General features: G+C 40.0%; 1 protein-coding gene across 1 annotated transcript in view; it reads right to left on the bottom strand.

Annotated features, from left to right (window-relative positions):
* Window positions 1-5165: 5165 nt before the first annotated feature.
* The window catches only part of LOC130219292 (transcriptional enhancer factor TEF-3), a 61003-nt gene continuing 40422 nt past the window's right edge, over window positions 5166-25746 (bottom strand). Inside the window, exons 5-10 of the mRNA XM_056451637.1 lie at window positions 25276-25337; window positions 25063-25193; window positions 23276-23449; window positions 10157-10297; window positions 9679-9831; window positions 5166-5953 (exon numbers count right to left, since the gene is read on the bottom strand). Coding sequence (XP_056307612.1) covers window positions 5840-5953; window positions 9679-9831; window positions 10157-10297; window positions 23276-23449; window positions 25063-25193; window positions 25276-25337 — 775 coding nt within the window. The 3' untranslated portion in view covers window positions 5166-5839. The remainder of the gene's footprint in view (window positions 5954-9678; window positions 9832-10156; window positions 10298-23275; window positions 23450-25062; window positions 25194-25275; window positions 25338-25746) is intronic.

Here is a 25746-nt window from a genome sequence, read left to right as displayed (position 1 = left end):
GTTATCGGTTGTATCTGGTATATATGCGAGGACGCCTCAGTACGGAGGTGGAGTTGACGACAGAGGGATTGGGAGATGAAGTTCCCTGCTGACCCGGAGTCGATGAGGGCTGTGACAAGGAGAGAAATAGAGGCAGTAGTTATTTGTACGGTGGTAGTAAGTGGTTTACATTGTTCAATATTCGTACTGAATACACTCACTGAAGTCCGAATGGGACGAAGGGGACACTCCATACGGGTGTGTCCACTGACACCGCAGTATAGACACAGACCCCGGGTCAGCCTCCTCTGTCGTTCCGCTGATGTCAGTCTTCCAGACTCTATTATCATGGGTTCTGGTTCTGGAGAGGCTGTTGACTCAGGCGATTGGAGGAGTGCAGACGAGGGGGTGATGGTGTCCTGTTGATAGGAACGGAGACGATCGGAACATCGGAGAGAATGTTGGATGAATCTCTCCAGACCCATTGTATCATCTAATGTGGCCAGCTGGATTCGGAGAGTGGGTTCCAAGCCGAGCCGGTACGTGGTCAACAACGATCTCTCATTCCATCCACTTGCAGCTGCTAGAGTGCGAAACCGGAGAGCATATTCCTGTGTAGATAGAGTACCTTGCTTTAGATGATACAGCTGCTCTCCAGCGGCTACTTCCCCATCAGAACGTCCAAACACCTCTTTGAAATACTCCGTGAAGGTAGTGATGGAATTCATGACCGGCCCGGCTTGGTTCCAGATCGTCTCAGCCCATTTAAGTGCAGGTCCAGAGAGTAGTGATACGATGTAGGCGATCTTTGACTTATCTGTGGGATATAGAGAAGGTTGCATTTCGAATATGAGGGAACATTGTAACAGAAAACCATTGCACTCCCCCGCTCCGCCTGAGTAGGGCGCTGGTCGGGCCATGGGACTGGAAGGAAGGGCCGAAGAAGAAACTGTGGAGGCGGAAGTGCTCGGTGCTGGTGGTGCGTTGGAAAGTGGAGCTGGTGGCTGTAGAATCCGCTTCAACTGGTCCACCAGCTCTTGAAAGTGATCGAGGGTGCTCATGTTGTCGTCGTTATGGGTCCGGGCTTCTGTTATGAAGCGGACAGGAGACAGAGGTAAGGAAACGTTAGGGTGTTTATTGAATGACAACAAGGAGCACATGAAGGATAGCCAGGAGGATCAGGAATGATGTTGGGGTCTTTTCCTCCGTGGCTGGGTAACAGGAATACACGAGGATGGACAGCACACACCAGATACAGCTGACAGAGGATGACACAGACTTGGAAGGACTGGAAGACAGGACGATTCGGGAGGACCAGGAAGACTAGGAGGAATACAAAGAGAACAGGTAAGTAAATCGTTTGTTTAGCTGAGGATGACTACGCTGAGTGGTCGCTCAGTTGTCCGCTTTCGTCGAGACGAGCCCGGACAATGAGCGACTGGAGTGCTGTGCTTTTATCTGGTGCTCGTGAATGTGATGCAGCTGTGTGCTCATTAGAAGTCAGGTGATGGTGATCTTCGTGAGTGGGGGTCGTGAGAGCCTGACCAATCCATGACACTAATAGGTTTTCTCACAATTCTAACTTTTTTTTTATTCATTCATTTTCTTTTTTCAGCTTAGTCTCTTTATTAATCTGGGGTCGCCCCAGTGGAATGAACCACCAACTTCTCCAGCATATGTTTTACGCAGCGGAAGCCCTTCCGGCTGCAACCCATCACTGGGAAACATCCATACACACTCATACACTACGGCCAATTTAGCTTACCCAGTTCACCTGTACCGCATGAGAGAACATGTAAACTCTACACAGAAATGCCAACTGACTCGAACCAGCGACCTTCTTGCTGCGAGGCGATTATGCTACCCACTGCGCCACCGTGCTGCCCTTGTAACTTTTTAAAACTATGAATTGTTTTTTTTTTTATCTAGCAATTTTGACTTCTCACAATGAGTTTCTAACTTTTTTTTTTTTACAATTCAAGTTTATATCTTGCAACTGTGACTTTATTCCCCAAAGCCGCAAGTTTATTGACTTTCTATTATTTCCCAGTATTGCAAGATATAAAATCACATCAAACTGTGAACAAAGTCCCAGTTTTGAGGAATTTAGGCAGAATTTATTTGATTAAAAAGTCACAAATCCTAAACCAGAATTAAATAAACAGTAATAACATCTTTCACACAGTTGCCCTGAAGGACACCAAAGGCTCTTTGTTCCTCAGATGTGAAGCGTTTGATTCATTCTGGAGAAATCAGAGAGGATTATTCTAACTGCCTGGATTTCTGAATCAAAGAAACTGAGACTATTTTCCCTGCTTGTGACTCATTTCCTCTGTGTGTGTGTGTGTGTCCCATGTTTGCCAGAAGAGGCTTGGATCAGATAGCCGAGTAGCTTTCACACTCAATTTTGCAAAATCCAGCAGATCTATGAATCCTGCAATAAACACTGGCTGGAGAATAAACTCTCAGAGCCAAGGTGAAGTCGCTGCTCTGGGATCAGTCTTGCGTTTTCTAGGCCACAATACAACCCAGGGGACAGGGTGATTTTAAGGGCAACTGTGTTATTCGCCAGCAAGAACTACATGAACTGAAGAGACTTAAAGGATTAGTGTTATTTCTTGTCATTAAAAAGACTGCTGATACCTTTATTCTGACATTTTGACTTTTGTGCATTGGGTAAAAATTCAGCGGGAAACCTTGAGCTTTTGTAAATAAAGCAAAATAATTAGCATTTTCACATTTTCCACAGAATTAATACGACTATATGTATCAGTGAATTATATATATGAAGTGAATTATATATAATTGTGTGCGTCTTCTCCGTTAAATTTACGTGTTTACATCTTCAAGCCACAAGATGGCGGTGGATCCTCTTCAATGGCTATTTCTGACGTTTAAGAGTCTGAAAGAATCAGTCAGTGATACAGCATATTTTAAAAATACATTACATGCACATTTTAAAACTATAACATTATATTAGCCTAGTCAATCCCTCAGATAACTTGATTAATTTCAAAAGATGTCAATGGAGGAAAACGAACCTACAGATAATGTTCTCAGAACGTTATGAAAAGGTTATCTTAAGTTTTTTTGGCGCTAAAATGATCATATTAACGTTGTGGCCTATGTTGATCAAGCGGAAAGTTTTAGAGAACATTAAATTATAAGAAAGAATTGATTATTGTTCAGAAATAACATGGTACAGGCCTGCATATGTCAGCAAAGTTAGCATGCTAGAAATTAGCTGAAAAAAAGTACAAATGAAGAATTGCAATATAAATAATACAAATTGCAAAAAAATCATTGGCCTATTGGTAATTCTAGAATTAGTAATTCTTCATTTGTATGTTTTTTGTCAGCTACTGACATCCCTACTGAAAAAAAAACTGCCTAAACCAGCCTAGGCTGGTCGGCTGGTTTTAGCTGGTCAACCAGGCTGGTTTTAGAGGGGTTTTGGCCACTTCCAGGCTAATTTCCAGCAATTTCCAACCTGGTCTTAGCTGGTCAGGCTGGGAGATGACCAGCTAAAACCAACTTGACCAGCCTAGCCAGGCTGGAAGCCCAGCTAAAACCAGCTATGTCTAGCTTAAACCAGGCTGGTTTTAGCTGGTCATTTTCCAGCCTGACCAGCTAAGACCAGGCTGGAAATGACTGGAAACCAGCCTGGAAGTGGCCAAAACCCCTCTAAAACCAGGCTGGTCAACCAGCTAAAACCAGACAACCAGCTTAGGCTGGTTTAAGCTGTTTTTTCAGTAGGGATGTTATCAGCTCGCGATCAGATTTAATAAATAAATAAATAATAATAACCTCAATTCTGTTTCAAGGGATCAAACACGCTCTTTATTCCAAATATCAAACTGTTATCAGTCACATTTGTGTTTTAAGAAAACAGTCTGGATTCTGTCGCCATAAAATACACTGTTTTTATGAGCCCTTGAGAAGAAAAGCCTCTTTCTTCAGGTTAGACTGTTTTAAGTTTAAATTCTCCACATCCAACAACATGGCTGATAAATATAATGTAGCAAATCTACGAAAAAACACATCAACATTCAGTCATTCACGTTTATGAAGATAAAACTGTTTGGTTTGTAAAAAAACAAACAAAAAAATCTTACGTAGTCCGGTAAGTGGCCATCCATCATTCCAATGCAATCTCACAGCAAGTAGCTTTTTGATTTAGTGGCTAATTCGTCTTAATTGATGCGATTTCATTTGCACATGTCATTTTAGTATAATTTGCTCATCCCCAATAAGGGTGGAGTCTGGGGCCACGCCTCCTTTTAAAAATTTACTGAAATTGTACGAGTTTGAACAAATTAGCAGCTTTTTTGACAGGATATAACATGGTTGCATTTCCTTCTGAGATCGGGCTGATCATTCCTGTACTAACAAACATTAACACCAAACACTTACAGGCTGACATGAAATGAAGAAATCCAAAATATTTCTCATGCTTTCTCATTAAAAAAAACATTAACAATTGCTGTTGTGATCTGCGACTCTGGCATATTTTCTGCTTGTGGCAATAATAGCAGTAGATCATTAATACTCATGTTTGCTTTACTGGAGCAGCAGCGGAGAAAAGTTGTGTTTTTTGTCCTGTAGGTTGAGTTTTGGCCTGTAGGTTGTGTTTTTGGGCTGTATGTTGTTGTTTTTTTGGCCTGTAGGGTTATGTTTTTTGGCTTGTATGTTGTGGTTTTTGGCCTGTAGGTTGTAGTTTTTGGCCTGTAGGTTATTTCCAGCCTGTAGGTTGAGTTTTTTGGCCTTTAGGTTGAATTTTGGCCTGTAGGTTGTGGTTTTTGGCCTATAGGTTGTGTTTTTGGCATATTTATTGTGTCTTTGGCCTGTAGGTTGTGTTCTTTTGCCTGTAGGTTGTGGTTTGGCCTATAGGTTGTGGTTTTTGGCCTGTCGGTCGTGGTTTTTGGCCTGTAGGTTGTGGTTTTTGGCCTATAGATTGTGGTTTTTGGCCTGTAGGTTGTGGTTTATGGCCTGCAGGTTGTGGTTTTGGCCTGTAGGTTGTGGCTTTTCGCCTGTAGGTTATTCTCCAGCCTGTAGGTTGTGGTTTTTGGCCTATAGATTGTGGTTTTTGGTCTGTAGGTTGTGGTTTTTGGCCTGTAGGTTGTGGTTTTGGCCTGTAGGTTGTGGCTTTTGGCCTGTAGGTTGGGGTTTTTGGCCTGTAGGTTGTGGATTTTGGCAGGTAGATTGTGGTTTTTGGCTTGTAGGTTGGGGTTTTAGGCCTGCAGGTTATTTACCAGCCTGCAGGTTGTGGTTTTTGGCCTGTAGGTTATTCTCCACCCTGTAGGTTGTGAATTTTGGCCTGTAGGTTGTGTTTTTGGCTTGTAGATTCTGGTTTTTGGCCTGTAGGTTGTGGTTTTTGGCCTGTAAGTTATGGTTTTTGGCCTGTAGGTTGTGGCTTTTGGCTTGTAGATTCTGGTTTTTGGCCTGTAGGTTGTGGTTTTTGGCCTGTAAGTTATGGTTTTTGGCCTGTAGGTTGTGTTCTTTGGCCTGTAGGTTGTGGTTTTAGGCCTGTAGGTTATTCACCAGCCTGTAGGTTGTGGTTTTTATCCTATAGGTTTATGCTTCTAGGTTGTGGTTTTGTGTCTGTAGGTTGTCATATTTTGGCTTGTAAGTTGTGTTTTTGGCATGTAGGTTGTAGTTTTATGCCTGTAGGTTGAGGTTTTTGCCCTGTAGGTTGTTCTCCAGTCTGTAGGTTGTGGATGTTGACCTGAAGGTTGTGGTTTTTGGCCTGTATGTTGTGTTTTTGGCATGTAGGTTGTGTTTTTGGCCTGTAGATTGTTTTCCAGCCTGTAGGTGGCGCTGTATTTGTCACTTCTGCTGTCTGCGATCAGGACAGTGGGTTTCAGTCTTTCACCAGTCTGTAGATGTGATGCTGGGCTCCATGTTCACTGGTGGACACTTCAAACACGTAAGCAATGCATAGTAAGGTTTCTAGAGTATCTCTGTTAGTTACAACCTATGATAGAGAGGAAGAGACATTATTAGAATTTTATATATATATATATATATATATATATATATATATATATATATATATATATATATATATATATATATATATATATATATATATATATATATATATAAGCCATTATTTATGAAATAATTATGAGCTCCTTATGTGAATGTCCACTGTGTGTGTGCGTCACTGTGATGCGGGTCAGGGTGTTTCTCTGAGGTTGTGTTGTATCAGTGGGTAACAGTGCTCTTTGTGTCGGGCTCTCGGCATCCCACACACTGACCTCAGTGTCACCACAGCCTCATGTTCAACAGTCTGGAGTCTATAATGATTGCTGACGCTAAACTCAATTAACCTATGCTTATTGCTGAGATGCATGAATCGAATCATGCAAATATGTGGTGGAACACAAAAAGTTTTGTAGGGAACTAAAAATCAAGCTAAAAATCTGTAAAAAAAAAAAGACCAAAAATGTTTACTTTATAATTTTTCAATAAATTACATGAAAATTGTACTGTGTATAAATACAGCCTCACACAAAAATTATAATGTTAATATATATACATTTTTATACATGAGTTAGAAATGTGAATTAGAAAAACATGTTTTGGAGATGCACTGATACAGAATTACCGATACAGAATAACCGATAACTCTTTAGATTTAGAAGCCGACAGCTGATATATAAGCAGATTTATATAAATAAGAATTTTTGCAGGATTATTGCAAAAACAAAAGACATACAGTGAACAACTGATTTTATTTTCTGAAATGTTTGAATTAATCACTGTTCTTTTCTATGGCCAACTTTCTTTTATATAAATAAAATCTACTGCCTGACCTAAAAAAATAAAGTATAAATAAAGCAACAATGTCACTAAATATTAACCAAAATCAAATAGTAAATTAACAAAACAAGTGGCAGGTCGCAAGCATATGAAGTGATAAAAATACATAAATTATTGGCTAAAAGATATTGTTAGCGGACAGATAACGTTACCATTAAAAATAGCATTTATCAGCCAATAACGATACAATACCAATTTATGCCAATATATCATGCATCCCTAAAAAAGTTCGTTTCTTTAACTGATTCATTTGTACCGATGGTTTGAATAGACTCACCATAATCAATGCATTAAAGGTGCAGTATGTAAGTTTGACACCCAGTGGTTGAACTAGGTATTGCACGACGGTTCAAAACACACGCTAGCGCAGGTTGCCAGATTGACAAAGCAAAAGAGGAGTGTGCCTGACTTTTGAGCCTAAAGGCTGATTTAAATCATGTTCTAAATAAAAAGCAACAGCACCCAATAGAAGGAATATTTTCCATATTAAAATGAGTTTTTGTTTTAACTAATACCTGGAATTGATGTTTTAGAAACGGCTTCTATTTCTTGTAGCTGAACAACAGGATACACTGACAATGATCAGCTCAGGTACACCTCATGTGCTTTATTCAGTGTTAAATGCTAATAATGTGAGTTTGAATGCCATTTCACATGACATTTATTGCCATATACTGAAAGCAAAAGCAGATCGTTCACCTCAGATCTGGAAAATAAAATAAACCGTCTGAAATTGAACTTCAGAACTGTGACTCATTGCAAGCCAACACATATCAGTGACTCAGCATGTATATTTGACAATGTTAAAGAGTTTTAATATGTATTAATGAGCTTATAAACCTTACTATTTCGCCGGAGTGCAGTGAGTGCACTATTCTGTGCTTCTGAATGGCTGTAATTAAACTTCTGTCATCTTTCGTCTGATGCAAACTTACTTATCACTGCAAATCTCATCACGTAGCGTGTTGTTAGGACACAGAGTTACAATGTAACCTGCTCACCTAATGTTTAGGTTTGTAATGTTTATGTTATTTGCTAATTAATAACCACCTCACGTGAAACTCTGAATCTGCGTCTCATTTCAGACGCTGCTACTGTGCAACAGAGGTCGCATTTTCAGTCACTGACGCATGCTTTAAGAGCCTTCCTGACTGAATGAATAAAATACGTGTTTTTTTACCAAGGCAACCCGGAGTGCTGGAATATAATTGGCTAAACTGGCATTGGGCGGGTTAAAGGGACCAAAACAAAGACAGACGTTCCCGCACGTAATGCTCATTTTCAAAGCAGAATATCTGACTTCAGCATTGTTTTTCAGATAAACAAGAATGTTCACTGGTCGTGGAAGCGAATTTGTAATTCGAATTATGTTCAGAGCTCCTTAGTTTAAAACAGGCTATCAGTCAGTCAGACTTTGACTTTTATAAGATAACACACAGCTGTCTAAATAAATAGACTATAACATACACAGATGATCACTTAGGCCTGAGAAAGAATGCCGCTTTGAAACAGAAACTTATTTTATCAACGTGCTTTAACTTTAGACAGCTATTTAAGATTTTATTGCGGTATTGGTTTACTGGCGAGCGAGAGCTGAACGGAGCGCTTGCTTTGAGCGGTTAGCAACTGAGTGCACGACCATGGAGCAGAATGCTTAGCTGAGCGTCACACTGCTCAGCTCAGCTCACGTGCTCTGGCTGCTACAGTATAGACCTTTTTCTTGGAACGCAAAATTACCCATTATGCTTTGCGTGTATGCGCAAGGCGAATGCTAAGAACTTCTGGTCGGCAGCTGATCGTGTAAACAGTAACATTTGCACAGCTTTGAAACGATAGTTTTAATCTATTTTACCTGCATTTATCTCCTTTAAACTGATACTGTTGTCGATCAGCGCCACCTCCTGGACAGATCATTTAAATAACGTGATCTAATAGGATGGTAAACAACTGCTGTGAGGCATTTTCCCCTCGTTGTCAGATGGCATCTTCTGCTGTTTAAATGAAGCCTCGTCATCGCTAAAGTCACCCGTACTGTCGCACTAGCACACTGATTTAATAACTGTGACAAAGTGAAAATAAATTAACATATTATAATGACAGAAATACCCAAACCGTGGTAAATACAACACACTAAATGAAACATAAACAGCTCGCGATTAGAATAAACAGCAAATCAGCCAGCAGAGTATCAGGAACAGACTTTTATTGGTCATTTTTGTAAATTGCATGACTTACCTGTTAAGTTTCATGCTAGTAATAAGGTTTGCTCTATAATGCAGTAAAGTATTGCGTGTGTGCGTGTGGCACGTGTGTTAAGAGCCGCTGAGCTCACAGCTGACAGGCCAGGGAAACAAACACACACACTGTATTTCTGACGGCAGACACGTGAACTATGAGAACGTTTTTCTCTGCGCTTGAACCACATCTAACAGATTACAACGGCTTTAATACACACCTTTCAAAGTTGTGTGTCACAAAAACACTCCGTAATCCACTTAAAACGCTATTGAAACCCTTTTTCGGAGCGCAAAGCAGCTGTAAACGGCGCTATGGCGCCCTCCATGTCTATATCAGTTCAGTATGTTTACTATTTTACATAACTGCCCCCTGCTGGCCATGTCTTTCTTGTGTTAGACCATGTTGTGCTGTGCTGTGCCGTGCAGTACTGCAGCACCGTGTGTGATCACATAAATGCACTTGCGCATTCTCAGTAGCCACATCTGTAGCATGTTTCTTAAACATCTGCAAACTTATTATGGTATTTTTAAGCTTTAGAAGAGTCAAAAACGTACATACAGCACCTTGAATTTAGCCCCCAACCCTAGTAATAAAATTTTTTACTGTAGTAAATGTAATAAGCAAAGCCGTGTTTACCTGCAGAATGGTGAAGTTTTCAAGTACGCTGTTCATCATGTATTTCTCAGGCAGATGTTTGAGCTTATGGATGAAGTTGATCATGTATTCGCACAGTGGTGAGCGATGGATCCTGAACACGTATCTGCCGCTCTCGAAGCGCGCGTACTCCGTCTGAACGAGACAGAAATCAACACACACACGCGTCATTTAACACTGTTATCATGAGCGAACGCTGCCATTCATATGCAGATGCAGGAAAGCGCGCTCTGATCTGCACAATACTGTCACTCACTGCAGCCTTTAACAGCATTACATGCGCCTGTGCTGGACAGGAGACCGTTCTGCTGGAGATATATGCTCGGACCAATCACATTGCACACGCATGCACACTCTACATACACAAATAAACTCACGCACACACACAAACATACGGACAACAAGTGCACACACAAACACACATGGACACACAAATGAACAAACACACACACACACTGACCTCCACTTTTTCCACCACCTGTTTCCCGAATGAGCAGACTTTAGTGGAGGAGGTGATGATCATGTTCTCTGGACTCTCGTACTGACTGGACACACCATAGAAGAAGCTGCTGTCGTCCTGCAGGTTAATGCTCAGATCCGCCTGCACACACACACACACACATGCACACACACACGCACACACACGCACACACACACACACACACACACACACACACACACCACCAACAACAAAAGTATCATCTCTGTACAGACATGGTTCCCAGAAGTTAAATAAAATTTGACATTTTTGTCATAAATTATATAATACATATAATAGATTTACATAAAAAATTACAATTGTGAAGATGTATATCGTCAAGATTCATATTACACATTTTTAATTTGTATAATATTTTATATTATTTCATATAATGTTTTTATAATCTTTGTTTATGTTGAGATTTTTGACTTTAAAGACCAGGGGCTCTATTTTGACGATCCATGTGCAAAGTCCAAAGCGCAGGGCGCAAATGCATTAACAGCGTGTCAGAATCCACTTGGCCATGGCGCATGGTCTAACAGGGTTGAGCTTATTCTCTTAATGAGTTATAGGTGTGTTTTGAGAATAAACCAATCAGAGTCTCATCTCCCATTCCCTTTAAGAGCCAGTTGCGCCGCGCCATAGCGCATTTGCTATTAACATGGCAGACTTTGTAAGTGTAAAAACTGAACACTTCACTAGAGAGTGAAACAGAGCATCTGCAGTGCAAGAATGAGAGATGAGCTTCTCATTGTTTACTTTCGCTTTCACTCTCGTGGATAGGGAAACCTGTTGTACGCACAGATATCCATTAGCCTATACATAATTAATTTCATTTGTTAAGCACGAAGATTTTTTTCAAAACTATTTCCAAATTCAGTTCTAATTTCCAGCAAATGAATAAATGAACAATAATAACGAAGTGTGGTTTAAAAACAGTTATATCCTAATACACATGCTGTGACCCATATGGTCTAAAACCTGACAGGTGGCCAAATCTAAGCTTGTTTTTAATAAAACAAATATAAATATGCAGATAATAAATAATACTGCTAATACTGATAACATTATACAAAAGCAAATTGTTATAAATAAACTGAAAAAGCCCCCCGAGATGAAGGCATGGAGGCAGTGGTTTTTATATTTATGTGGGCTAGAAAATAATATGTTTTGTAATATTTTAATCCTTTAATTCTTTTTCATTTATAAAGATATTTGAGTATTGCTGTACATCCTTTGTGTATTAAGCAATGTGTAAGCGAGGCGCACAACTAACGTGCTGGACAATAGACCGGCTTTGATCTGGTCTATTGAACTGTCTATTTAAGTTCCTCAAAATAGCAACGCGCCAGCAATAAATGCATTTGCTACTAGCAAACAACAATTGCGTTGCGCCTTGCGCCACATTGCGCCGGGTGTATGATAGGGCCCCAGGAAAAGGACTTTATTCTACACACGGGAGCCTGATAAAAATGCTATTTTTAAAGGAAAATATACATATGTATATATATATATATATATATATATATATATATATATATATATATATATATATATATATATATATATATATATATATATATATATATATATATATATATACATATATATATATACACACAAATATACATACATACATACATACATTTTTCTTTTGACTTATTGTCACTGCAGTAAGACTTGATATAACCCTGTCCAGTGTCTTTCTAAAAGGATTGTCCTGTCCACTGTGTTTCAGTGTTTTCAGCTTGACTCCACAGTCTTCGCATCCCACAATGCTCAGCGCTTCACCTTTTCCCCCCTCATAAGGGCCCATTACACCGCTTTATTCGCTCGTTTGTCTTCATTTCTCCGGCTTCCCTCCAAACTCTCTCTGCGAGGGAATTCATCCAATTACAATCAAGCAGCGCCGTGCTTCAAATCGCATTACTGCGTCCGGCTGCTGTGTAACAATTTAGCACGGACGGCTCAAATCGGATTGCGAGTGCACTTGAAGATCTGTTAGGACGGAGCCGCGGGGCCAGATTCAATCTCCAGGAGCGTAGCTTTGCAGAACGGCGTTAGCATGAGACGACCTGCTCCTGACGCCGCTTCTGGATTCATAATGGACTTAATATATCTAATGCTGTTTTTTATGTCTGCAGGGCCCCGGGTGTTATGAAGCGGACAGGAGACAGAGGTAAGGAAACGTTAGGGTGTTTATTAAATGACAACAAGGAGCACATGAAGGATAGCCAGGAGGATCAGGAATGATGTTGGGGTCTTTTCCTCCGTGGCTGGGTAACAGGAATACACGAGGATGGACAGCACACACCAGATACAGCTGACAGAGGATGACACAGACTTGGAAGGACTGGAAGACAGGACGATTCGGGTGGACCAGGAAGACTAGGAGGAATACAAAGAGAACAGGTAAGTAAAGCGTTTGTTTTAGCTGAGGATGACTACGCTGAGTGGTCGCTCAGTTGTCCGCTTTCGTCGAGACGAGCCCGGACAATGAGCGACTGGAGTGCTGTGCTTTTATCTGGTGCTCGTGAATGTGATGCAGCTGTGTGCTCATTAGAAGTCAGGTGATGGTGATCTTCGTGAGTGGGGATCGTGAGAGCCTGACCAATCCGTGACAGTACCCCCCTCCCCAGGGCCCGCTCCTGAGGGCCGACACCTCCGACGCCGTGGTGGTCTCCCTCTGCCTCTAGGCGCTGGGAACTCAGGGTGGCTCTCATGAAACTCCACCATGAGACTAGGATCGAGAATATCAGCTCTGGGAACCCATGTCCTTTCTTCGGGGCCGTACCCTTCCCAGTCCACCAGGTACTCCAACTGGCCACCACGACGTCGGGAACGCAAGATCTCCTTCACTGCGTAGACGGCTCCTTCTTCTAGGAGCAGTGGAGGAGGGGGTTCCTCTTCGTGGTCAGGCTCTGTGGAGGGAAGAACAGGATCGTGATAGGGTTTCAGGAGTGATACGTGGAATGTAGGGTGAATACGGTAGTGAGAGGGTAATTGTAGTTTGTAGGTGACGGGGTTAACCTGTTCCACGATGGTGAAGGGACCAACAAATCGGGGACTTAACTTGCGAGAGGGCAGTCGCATGCGTATGTCCCGGGTGGATAGCCACACCTTTTGTCCGGGTGTGTATCTGGGTTCTTCAGACCTTCTTCTATCGGCGGTTACCTTGCTTCGACGGACTGCCCTCTGCAGATGTTGATGAGCCTCGTCCCAGACTCTCTCGCTCTCCCGGAACCAGTGATCCACTGCGGGGACATCAGATGGTTCGCCATCCCAGGGAAAGAGCGGTGGTTGGAAGCCCAGGACGCACTGGAATGGCGTGAGTCCGGTGGAGGGTTGCCGCAGTGAATTTTGGGCATATTCTGCCCAGCCCAAATACTGGCTCCAGGAGCTCTGGTGACCACTGCAGAAGGTCCTCAGGAACCGTCCCACCTCCTGAATCTTCCTCTCTGTCTGCCCGTTGGTTTGGGGATGATATCCAGAAGAGAGGCTGACGGCCACACCTAGGAGCTTGAAGAAGGCTTTCCATAGACGTGAGATGAACTGTGGACCTCTGTCCGACACAATATCTTCTGGAATACCAAATGACCTGAAGACTTGATTAAAGATATTGTCGGCTGTTTCAAAGGCTGTGGGAAGACCTTTCAGAGGGATTAGTTTGACAAACTTTGAGAATCTATCTACGATGACTAGAATACAGGTATTACCTTCTGACGAGGGGAGGTCAGTGATAAAGTCCACTCCTAGGTGTGACCAGGGACGGTTCGGAATCGGCAAGGGATGGAGCTTTCCAGCGGGTAGATGACGTGGGCTCTTGGATTGGGCACAGTCCTTACAGCCCTGAACATATTGCCTCACATCCCTTGCCATGTTTGGCCACCAGAATCGTTGGGATACTAGCGAGAGAGTATTGTTGATCCCTGGATGTCCAGTGCCTAGCGAGGTATGTAAGGAGTGGATCAGATCTACCCGGTGTTCAGGTGGTATGAACTGCCGATGAGGAGGGCATCCCGGCGGAGCAGGGGCTTCCGGAGTGGCAACGACTGGAGGAGCGTTCCAGGTGATCGGACAAATGGAGATGTGTTCGGGAAGAATCTTCGTTGGGAGTTCTTCATGATCGTGATGCTCGTGTAAACGAGAGAGAGCGTCTGCTCTTAGATTCTTGGGTCCTGGACGATAGGAAATGGAGAAATCAAAACGTGAGAAGAAAAGTGACCATCTGGCTTGACGTGGACATAGTCTCTTGGCCTCTTTGATATATTGGAGGTTTTTGTGATCTGTGATCACCTGGAACGGATGTTTGGCTCCCTCCAACCAGTGACGCCACTCCTCCAAGGCTAGCTTGATTGCTAGAAGCTCCCTGTCTCCTATGCTGTAATTCTGCTCCGCCGGGCTCAACTTCCGAGAGAAATAGGCACAGGGATGCAGTCGGGGCGGTGTATCATGATGTTGGGATAATACTGCCCCGACGCCGGTGGTGGATGCGTCCACTTCCACCACGAAAGGAAGATTTGGGTCAGGATGAGTCAGGAGTGGGGCCCTTGTGAACTCCTTCTTAAGAAGGCGGAAGGCTGCGGCTGCTTCTTTGGTCCACTCCAGTCCTTTGGGTTTACCCTTGAGGAGATTAGTGAGAGGTGATGTAATCCTGCTGTAGTCCTTGATAAACCGTCTATAAAAGTTAGCAAAACCAAGAAACCTCTGGAGCTCCTTAATGGAAGTGGGTTCTGACCAGGATAGAACAGCCTCAATTTTCTTCCCATCCATACGTATACCGGTTTGGTCAATGATGTATCCCAAGAAATGAATCGACTTCTGGTGGAATGAGCATTTCTCCGCTTTGAGGTAGAGGTGATGTTCTCTCAATGTGTGTAGGACCTCCGCAACGTGTTGGCGATGTTCGGCCTCACTCCGGGAGTAAATGAGGATGTCATCTATGTACACTATTACAAAGTGGTGAAGAAACTCCCGGAGGACTTCATGAATGAAGTTTTGGAATACGGAGGGGGCGTTGACCAGACCGTAAGGCATGACCTCATATTCATAGTGGCCAGTAGGGGTCACGAATGCTGTCTTCCATTGGTCCCCCTCACGTATTCTTATCAGATTATACGCGCTGCGGAGGTCCAATTTAGTGAAGACTTTAGCTTCTCGGAGCTGTTCCAAAGCGGCTGGTACCAGAGGAAGGGGATATCGGTATTTTACTGTACCGTTATTTAGGACCCTGTAGTCGATGCATGGACGCAGCCCTCCGTCCTTCTTGGCCACAAAGAAGAAGCTTGAGGCGGCTGGTGATTTTGAGTGACGTATGTACCCCTGACTCAGAGCCTCCCTTATGTAATCTTCCATTGCCTGATTCTCTGGAAGCGAGAGCGGGTAGATCCTACCTCTTGGCAACTGGGCATCTGGAACTAGGTCGATCGCGCAGTCCCATGGCCGATGCGGCGGTAGCTGGGAAGCTCTCTTGGGGCAGAAGACATCATGAAAGGAGCTGTACTCCTTAGGAATGTGGATAGACTGCTTCTCAGGAGGACTCTCGACCGATGTTGTAAACAAAGAAATGGGGTTCCGACCTTGAAGAGGGAGATTTGGAAAACAGGTAGGTGTACATCCAGATCCCCATTTCTTTATCTCTCCTGTGCCCCAAGAGATGATGGGATCGTGCTTCACCAGCCACGGGCGCCCTAGAATGATGTCCATATTTGCACCCTCCAGAACCAGAAATTGAATCCTCTCTTGATGTAACAACCCCACTTGAAGAAGGATGTCTTCGCATTGTCGATGGATACGGGTCGAAGATCGAGTGCACTGGGTTATCGGTTGTATCTGGTATATATGCGAGGACGCCTCAGTACGTAGGTGGAGTTGACGACAGAGGGATTGGGAGATGAAGTTCCCTGCTGACCCGGAGTCGATGAGGGCTGTGACAAGGAGAGAAATAGAGGCAGTAGTTATTTGTACGGTGGTAGTAAGTGGTTTACATTGTTCAATATTCGTACTGAATACACTCACTGAAGTCCGAATGGGACGAAGGGGACACTCCATACGGGTGTGTCCACTGACACCGCAGTATAGACACAGACCCCGGGTCAGCCTCCTCTGTCGTTCCGCTGATGTCAGTCTTCCAGACTCAATTATCATGGGTTCTGGTTCTGGAGAGGCTGTTGACTCAGGCGATTGGAGGAGTGCAGACGAGGGGGTGATGGTGTCCTGTTGATAGGAACGGAGACGATCGGAACATCGGAGAGAATGTTGGATGAATCTCTCCAGACCCATAGTATCATCTAATGTGGCCAGCTGGATTCGGAGAGTGGGTTCCAAGCCGAGCCGGTACGTGGTCAACAACGATCTCTCATTCCATCCACTTGCAGCTGCTAGAGTGCGAAACCGGAGAGCATATTCCTGTGTAGATAGAGTACCTTGCTTTAGATGATACAGCTGCTCTCCAGCGGCTACTTCCCCATCAGAACGTCCAAACACCTCTTTGAAATACTCCGTGAAGGTAGTGATGGAATTCATGACCGGCCCGGCTTGGTTCCAGATCGTCTCAGCCCATTTAAGTGCAGGCCCAGAGAGTAGTGATACGATGTAGGCGATCTTTGACTTATCTGTGGGATATAGAGAAGGTTGCATTTCGAATATGAGGGAACATTGTAACAGAAAACCATTGCACTCCCCCGCTCCGCCTGAGTAGGGCGCTGGTCGGGCCATGGGACTGGAAGGAAGGGCCGAAGAAGAAACTGTGGAGGCGGAAGTGCTCGGTGCTGGTGGTGCGTTGGAAAGTGGAGCTGGTGGCTGTAGAATCCGCTTCAACTGGTCCACCAGCTCTTGAAAGTGATCGGGGGTGCTCATGTTGTCGTCGTTATGGGTCCGGGCTTCTGTTATGAAGCGGACAGGAGACAGAGGTAAGGAAACGTTAGGGTGTTTATTAAATGACAACAAGGAGCACATGAAGGATAGCCAGGAGGATCAGGAATGATGTTGGGGTCTTTTCCTCCGTGGCTGGGTAACAGGAATACACGAGGATGGACAGCACACACCAGATACAGCTGACAGAGGATGACACAGACTTGGAAGGACTGGAAGACAGGACGATTCGGGTGGACCAGGAAGACTAGGAGGAATACAAAGAGAACAGGTAAGTAAAGCGTTTGTTTTAGCTGAGGATGACTACGCTGAGTGGTCGCTCAGTTGTCCGCTTTCGTCGAGACGAGCCCGGACAATGAGCGACTGGAGTGCTGTGCTTTTATCTGGTGCTCGTGAATGTGATGCAGCTGTGTGCTCATTAGAAGTCAGGTGATGGTGATCTTCGTGAGTGGGGATCGTGAGAGCCTGACCAATCCGTGACACCGGGCTCTGGGAGAAAGGTCTCGCTGGAGCCCTAATCAACAATTGAGGCGATTCTGGCTGTCACAATCACTGGATTTTAGAGGTGAAAACAATGGTGTTAAAGCTGGACGATTCTTGATACCTGAGGAAAATAATTCTATGTATACATTTTCAGTTTTATTTATCACCGACGGGTCATTTATTGTGCAGGAGTGATATAAAAGGACAACATGATTTTAAATATAACTTATTGAATACATCCATATAATGTCCAAAAAATTATAGAGTATTAAAGCAAAATATTAAAATATTATAAAATATTAAAGCAAAACATATAAATATTTAATAAATTAATAACCATAATATAAAGTTCTATGACAACTTAAAACAAATATTATGTAATTATTTTATTATTTTATATACATATATAAATAGTCTTAAAGTGTGTGTGTGTGTGTGTGTGTGTGTGTGTGTCTGTATGTATGTATGTATATATATATATATATATATATATATATATATATATATATATATATATATATACATATACATATATATACATATATATATATATACATATATATACATATACATATACATATATATATACATATATATATATATATATATATATATATATACATATATATATACACACACATATACATACATACATACATACATACATACATACATACATACACTCTCAGAAATAAAGGCACAGGAGCTGTCACTGGGGCACAGTGTCCACAGTGGTCCCTCAAAGGTGCATATTAGTGCCCGAATGTACCTAATATGTACCATTAAGGACCCTTCAGGTACAAATATGTACCTTTTGAAAAGGTACGGCCCCAGTGACAGCTCCTGTACCTTTATTTCTGAGAGTATACACACAAAATATTATAATATATTACCTTAGAAAAAGCATAAAAATATTGTATCATTATTAAATAACAGTAATATTATTTTAATATTTAAATTATTTATTATTATTATTTCACTTTTAATAATAAACATAAAATATAAACATTGTCATGAACAAAACATTTCATAAAGTAATTAAAAAAAAAAAAATATATATATATATATATATATATATATATATATATATTTAAATTAATAAAATTATTAATAAATAACAACAATTGTATATAATTTAACTTAATAAAAATTCTATCTTCTAATTGTTTTGCATGTTTACATTATGTAATTTATGTATATTATTAAATAAAATATAAATAAAAATATTAAATGTGCATTTACAAAAGTATATTAAATGCTACACACATTCTCTTATTTAATATAAATATTATATAACTCTATATGTTATAATTATATATGTTATTATATAATATAAATCATATTATATAAATCTAAAAGATCTGTAAACTAACTATAAAAAACTGATTTCCAATAAATGTTATTTTATTAAGCATATAATACATATTGCTAAAGAATATTTTTATGTTTTAATACCTTTAGCCTAGGATAGTATATTAAATTAATAATGTAATAAATTAATAATAATTATCCCCAATAATTTACTATATTATTTTGAAGTATATTATCAAACAAAACACGCCAGCATTGGACTCGAACCAGCGCCCTTCTTGCTGTGAGGCCACCATGTCACCCCTTACTAAACAATTACTAGCTAAAAAAAATTATATATATATATATATATATATATATATATATATATATATATATATATATATATATATATATATATATATATATATATATATATATATATATATATATATATATAAAATTATGAAATAATATTAAAACCTTTTGTCTTATTTACAAATACATTGGTCTTACATTGGTCTTATTTTTATAGTTTTTCCAGTTATAGTGTAATATAGTGTTTTTTTCATGTGATCTACAGCATAATTATACAACAGACCACCAGTGATGACCAGAATTATCTTTGTTATCTCATAAATACATAAAAGGTTGAACAATAACTCAAGAGTCTCTGGAGTCTCTATTAATAGCAGGATGAGGAACAGGTGTCTGAGCTCACATTACAGCCTCCGACATCCCACAATCCCCTGCTGCACTGCTTCCACAACAGCAAATAAACACACTGCTGATGTCTTATTTAAGCAGTAAAACACAAGAGTCACTGTAGTACTTGTAAACCACTACTGTAATGAATAATGCGATAATACGCTGTACAAAATGCTGGGTTCCACATAATTCCTTTATGTTGTCCCAACACAAATCGATTAAGTTAACTTAATAATTAAATAAATTTAAGTGGACTGAACATAAAATAAACTAGATTATTAAAGTTCATCGAGACAAACTTTGAGGCTGGCTTGACAAAGTCTTGGTAATAGTTTATTTAGTTTAAACAGTTTTAAAAATTATGAAAATGAATGAATGAATATGAATTAGCATATTACTAGCATTATTCTAGCATGAATTAGCATGTTACTAGCGTAATTCTAGCATGAATTAGCATGTAATTAGCATGATTCTAGCATGAATTAGCATGTTAGTAGCATGACTCCAGCATGAATCAGCATGTTACTAGCGTGATTCTAGCATGAATTAGCATGTTATTAGCATGATTCTAGCATAAATTAGCATAAATTAGCATGTTAGTAGCATGACTCTAGCATGAATTAGCATGTTATTAGCATGATAGATAGATAGATAGATAGATAGATAGATAGATAGATAGATAGATAGATAGATAGATAGATAGATAGATAGATAGATAGATAGATAGAAAAAGCAGTGTTCTATAGATTTTCCTTCATGTTTAGTAAGCATTTCTAGCATGTTAAAGTACTAAGCTAATCATTATTAGCATGTTGCTAGTCATTGCTAGCATGTGAAGCATACAGGATTTATGGTGTGCTAGCACGAGTTAAACAAGCCAACCCCCGCTTCTCTACGATGTTCTGATTCTGAGATATAGCTGCTGTTAAATCGTTGCTAGGTTAGTCTGTTTTGTTGCTATGGAGTTGATTGACAGCTTAGACTGATGATGTATCAAAGCTTCTTGCCATATGTACAGTTCAAAACAACCCCCATGTCTCTATAACACTGCAGCATGACAATAACAATCTGGGCCTCTATAATGGCAGTCTATGGGACAGTTGATAGGGTGCAGTATCTGGTTGTTAGGGTGTGGCTAGAAAGTTAAAAGGCCATCAGTGATTGGCTGCTGGCTAGACTGAGTTAAATGAGCTCAGCCAATAGTCTGTAGGACAGTCTGATGCAGAGTTATGAGCTCACAAAGTTTGATCCAACGTAAAGTCAATGACAGTTTTTTGCAGTGGAAGTCTATTGGACAGTTTCTAGGGTTCCAAAAGTGGTTGCTAGGGCGTGACCAGAAAGTTAAAAGCTCATTGGTTATTGGCAGTTAGGTAGTCTGAGTTAAATGAGCCCAGTTATAAGTCTGTGTGACAGTCTGATGCAGAGTTATGAGCTCACAAAGTTTGACTCAATGTTAAGTCTATGGGATTTTTCCGACAGTCCCAGGACGTTTTTCGGAAAACTAAAAGTCAGATCAGTCGGAAAAGATATAGCAACCCAAGTCAGACCAGTTTGGAGGTCTGGTGTGAGTTTGGTGGTCATAGCTCGAAAGCTTTAGGAGATGTGTTTTGTTTTTTAGTCTCAGAAGAAAAATAGGATAACAGTAGTCTGGCTTGCTACACAAGCCAGCCTAATAAGTTGTTCCCCAAAAAACTTAAAGGTGCAGTAGGTGATCTGCCAAAATGCTAACTGGTTAGCATAATATCTTTGAAACACACTCCCTCACCTGCAGTCCAAAGCCACCCCTCCTGAAACACCTTAAAGATGACAGTAGACGACCCACTTAGGCATGGGACGATAACCGTTTTCAAGGTATACCGCAGTTTGGAAATGTCAAGGTTTTTAAACCATCAAAATTTTCTGCAATACCGTCCCTGAGGTATGTGCAAGATTTTTTATTTATGTTTTTTTTTTGTTTTGTTTTTTAGGACAACAGTATCTCCTGCAGAAAACATATCGGGAATACTTTATAATAACTACACACTATGAACCATCTATTAAGCATTAGCAAATAGTGAATTCATTATGTGTTAAGCATTAACTCTACATTAATAAACGTTAGTAAGCAGTGTATAACTGCAGATACAAATGCTGTGTTCTTGACTTACAACCACGTTCACAATGTGCTTAATACTTGTACTTTCCTACTTTGTTAATGATTTATTTTTCATTACTAAATTAAGTAAATTATTGCATTATTTTAAATTATTGCATTATTTACAAACCATTTATTTAAGAATAGTTTGTGTTTTTTAAAGATCATTTAGAATGAATTAGTAAATGATTAATAAACTATTAAAATTAACATTTATAATTCAGGCTAATATATTATTCAGGCTTGATCGTTTTGTGGTAATTTAATATAATATTTAAATTACTTTATTATAAAAATGTTCATATTTTATGTATATTATTTTAAGTGAATTCATAATGTCCAGTTTTTATTAAGTTACCTGCTGTATAGTCCAATAAACTCCCCACTGGAAGGGTTTCAGGGAAAGCACGATGGATACAACTCGATACACTTGTGAACTTTTATTGCGTACACATACACCGTGTTCATCCACAAAATAGGCAGCCTGAGTACTGACACTACACTAGTCGATCAACACTCTGACGTTCTTCCTCATTTTTACTAAACAGTTGCTAGGTTATAAACTGACATGCGCACCAGCTCCGAACCATAACAGACTGAGAGAAAAGAAAAAACAAGTCCTGCGTCTTGGCGCATGCACGGACACAATCTATTGGCTAAGAACGGTAATACACATATCCATAACCTAGTAGAATGATGACCTATATAAAATACAACATAGATATGCCTGCATTGAAAATAACATGCAAAATATACACTTATTTTTTTCAAACACCCCGGAACATGATAGCATCTATCACTTATAATATACATATGCAAACAATAGTGACACATGCAGGAAAGTCCAACAAATGATAATAATCCAAGTCATTTATAAATAGCTCAAATAGAAATAATATAACTTTAATAATAACAATTTATAAATTATTTATAGTTTTAATATATTTAAACTTCTAAACATATTAAACTATATATAAATAACTGTAAAAAATATGTAAATATTATTAAATACATAATTTTCAATGTGTATTTTAACATTTTATGAATCATATGTAAAGGGCAAATGGTGCACTTGCTTTTTCCTCAATTAAAAAAAGTTTAAATATTCAGTCATTTGTTTTCCTTCGGCTTTGTCCCTTAATTATTCTGGGGTCGCCACAGTGGAATGAACCGCCAACTATTCCAGCATATGTTTTATGCATCGGATGCCCTTCCAGCTGCAACCCAGTACTGGGAAACACCCATACACACACACTACTGACACCAAATAACGTAGTTTTCCCTGAGTGTAAATGTATGCTCAATGTAACTGGAGGGGAGATGGAGAAGTGGAGGAAATGACTGGATGCTATGAGATGATGCGTGCACTCGGCATCTGCAGCGAACGGCAGGGACCAGTTCAGGTAAATATAGTTATTTAAGTGTAATATTATTTCATATATCATACAATTTCACACTTTATATATTTAATTCTTATAATTTTTTTTCAGTACATCTATTTTATGCAATAAAACGAAGAGTATCACACCAGCTTGGTCCTTAAAACTACAATAATAAGCATAAATGTGCCTGATGACCCAATCACAGGTGTTTTGGATGTTGTTTCTTACCCAGAACTTGACGAGGAAGAAAGCATTGGTCGGTCCCTTCTCGAACAGCTCCTTCAGTCCTCCTTTCTTCTCCGGGAATTTGTCGTAAATCTGCCGAATGTCCACGGCCTCCAGGTACGGGTCGCTGTATGTGGGGTTGGACTGAGCGATGTGCACAAACAGGTGCTTGTTTACCTGGACAACAGAGCTGTGGGTCAGTGTGCACTGAAGAAGATGAAGGCCTCAGAGATGACCTCACATCCTCTTGAAGGCAGAAGAGCCAATGGCAGTTGAGCATCAGTTGCAAGATGATTTTAGGTGTGAAAATTGAAAAATGCCTGTTGCATTTTTGTTGACATAATAGAGTCAGAGGTTTTCAGCAATGTCTTTATACAAATGAGCTCTGGATTCTCAGCCCCTTGGCATTAATTCTTTTTTCAACTGAACCAGAATAGATTCTTTATGAAATGATCTCAGAATTCTATTTGAATGGACTCTTTTTGGAATGATTTCAGAATAGAATCTTTTTGGAATGATCTCAGAATAGATTCTTACTGGAATGATCTCAGAATAGATTCTATTTGAATGGACTCTTGATTCTTAATGAATGAGAATGGACTCTTTTTGGAATGATCTCTGGATTCTCAACATCTCTGAATAGATTCTTAATGGAATGAACTCAGAATAGATTCTTTTTTTAAAATAAATCAGAATAGATTATTTTTGGAATGATCTGAAAATTGATTCTGTTTGAATGGACTCTTGATTCCTAATGAATGAGAAAGGACTCTTTTTGGAATGATCTCTAGATTCTCAACATCTTTGAATAGAATCTTACTGGAAGGATCCCAGAATAGAATGTTTTTGGAATAATCTCAGAATAGACTCTTTTTGGAATGATCTAAGGATTGATTCTGTTTGAATGGACTCTTGATTCTTAATGAATGAGAATGGACTAATTTTGGAATGATCTTTGGATTCTCAACATCTTTGAAGGGATTCTTATTGGAATGATGACAGAATGGACTCTTTTTGGAATTATCTCAGAATGGATTCTTACTGAAATGATCCCAGAATAGATTCTATTTGAATGTACTCTTGATACTTAATGAATCATAATGTACTCTTTTTCTTGGAATGATCTCTGGATTCTCAACATCTTTGAATGGATTCTTATTGAAATGATGACAGAATGGACTCTTTTTGGAATCATCTCAGAATAGATTCTATTTGAATGGACTCTTGATTCTTAATGAATGTGAATAGACTCTTTTTGGAATGATCTCTGGATTCTCAACATCTCTGAATGGATTCTTTATGGAATGATCTCAGAATAGACTCTTATTGGAATGACCTTGGAATGGATTATTTTTTTAAATTGTCTCGAAATGGATTCTTTTTCAGAATGTTCTAAGAATGGATTCATTTTGGAATGATCTAAGAATTTGATCTTTTTGGAATGGACTTTTGATTCTTAATGTCTAAGAATAGATTATTTTTGGAATGATCACTGGATTCTAAACATCTCGGAATGGATTAGATTCTTATTGCAATTATCTCTGAATTAATAGCTTTTGGAATAATCCTAGAATAGACTTTTTTGCAATGATCTCAGAATGTATTCTATTTGAATGAACTCTTAGAATGGACTCTTTTCAGGAAGGATCTCCGAATGGATTCTTTTTTGGAATGGACTCTTGATTCTCAATGCCTGATCTCAATATTCTCAATCCTTTGGAATGGATTATTTTTAGATTGATCTCGAAATGGATTCTCAACACCACAGAATGTTCACAGACTCTACTTACTGTGTCTGGATCCTGCGGCTGCTCCAGGAAGGCCGAGAACTCCAGCAGGCGCAGTCGTGCACTGGCGATGCTGCGGCCCTGCCAAGGCGGAGCACTGGAGGAAACGGACAGAGCTGGCGTGCTTTCATAACCTGAAGGAGACCAAAGAAGACTCACATGCAGACCGCAATACTGACTCTAGATCAGATCATATGTCTCTTAAATGCTGCAGACCTGCCATAGGCGGAGGAGCGGCAGCTTGCATCACAAAGTTCTGTTGGGAGAACGGCTTGATGCTGTTTGGAAAAGACAATTAAATAGTTGAAGTTTCTTTATTTTGAAAGTAATTGAAAATTGAGCAGATTTATCAATTTACTTGATAGATAGATAGATAGATAGATAGATAGATAGATAGATAGATAGATAGATAGATAGATAGATAGATAGATAGATAGATAGATAGATAGATAGATAGATAGATAGATAGATAGATAGATAGATAGATAGATAGATAGATAGATAGATAGATAGATAGATAGATAGATAGATAGATAGATAGATAGATAGATAGATAGATAGATAGGCAGGCAGGCAGACAGACAGACAGACAGACAGATACATAGATAAACAGACAGACAGACAGGCAGGCAGGCAGGCAGGCAGGCAGGCAGGCAGGCAGGCAGGCAGACAGACAGACAGACAGAC

This window comes from Danio aesculapii, chromosome 25 (genome assembly GCF_903798145.1).
Source record: "Danio aesculapii chromosome 25, fDanAes4.1, whole genome shotgun sequence".
In the NCBI taxonomy this organism is placed as follows: Eukaryota; Metazoa; Chordata; class Actinopteri; order Cypriniformes; family Danionidae; genus Danio; species Danio aesculapii.
This window is presented reverse-complemented; position numbering and strand designations above follow the sequence as displayed.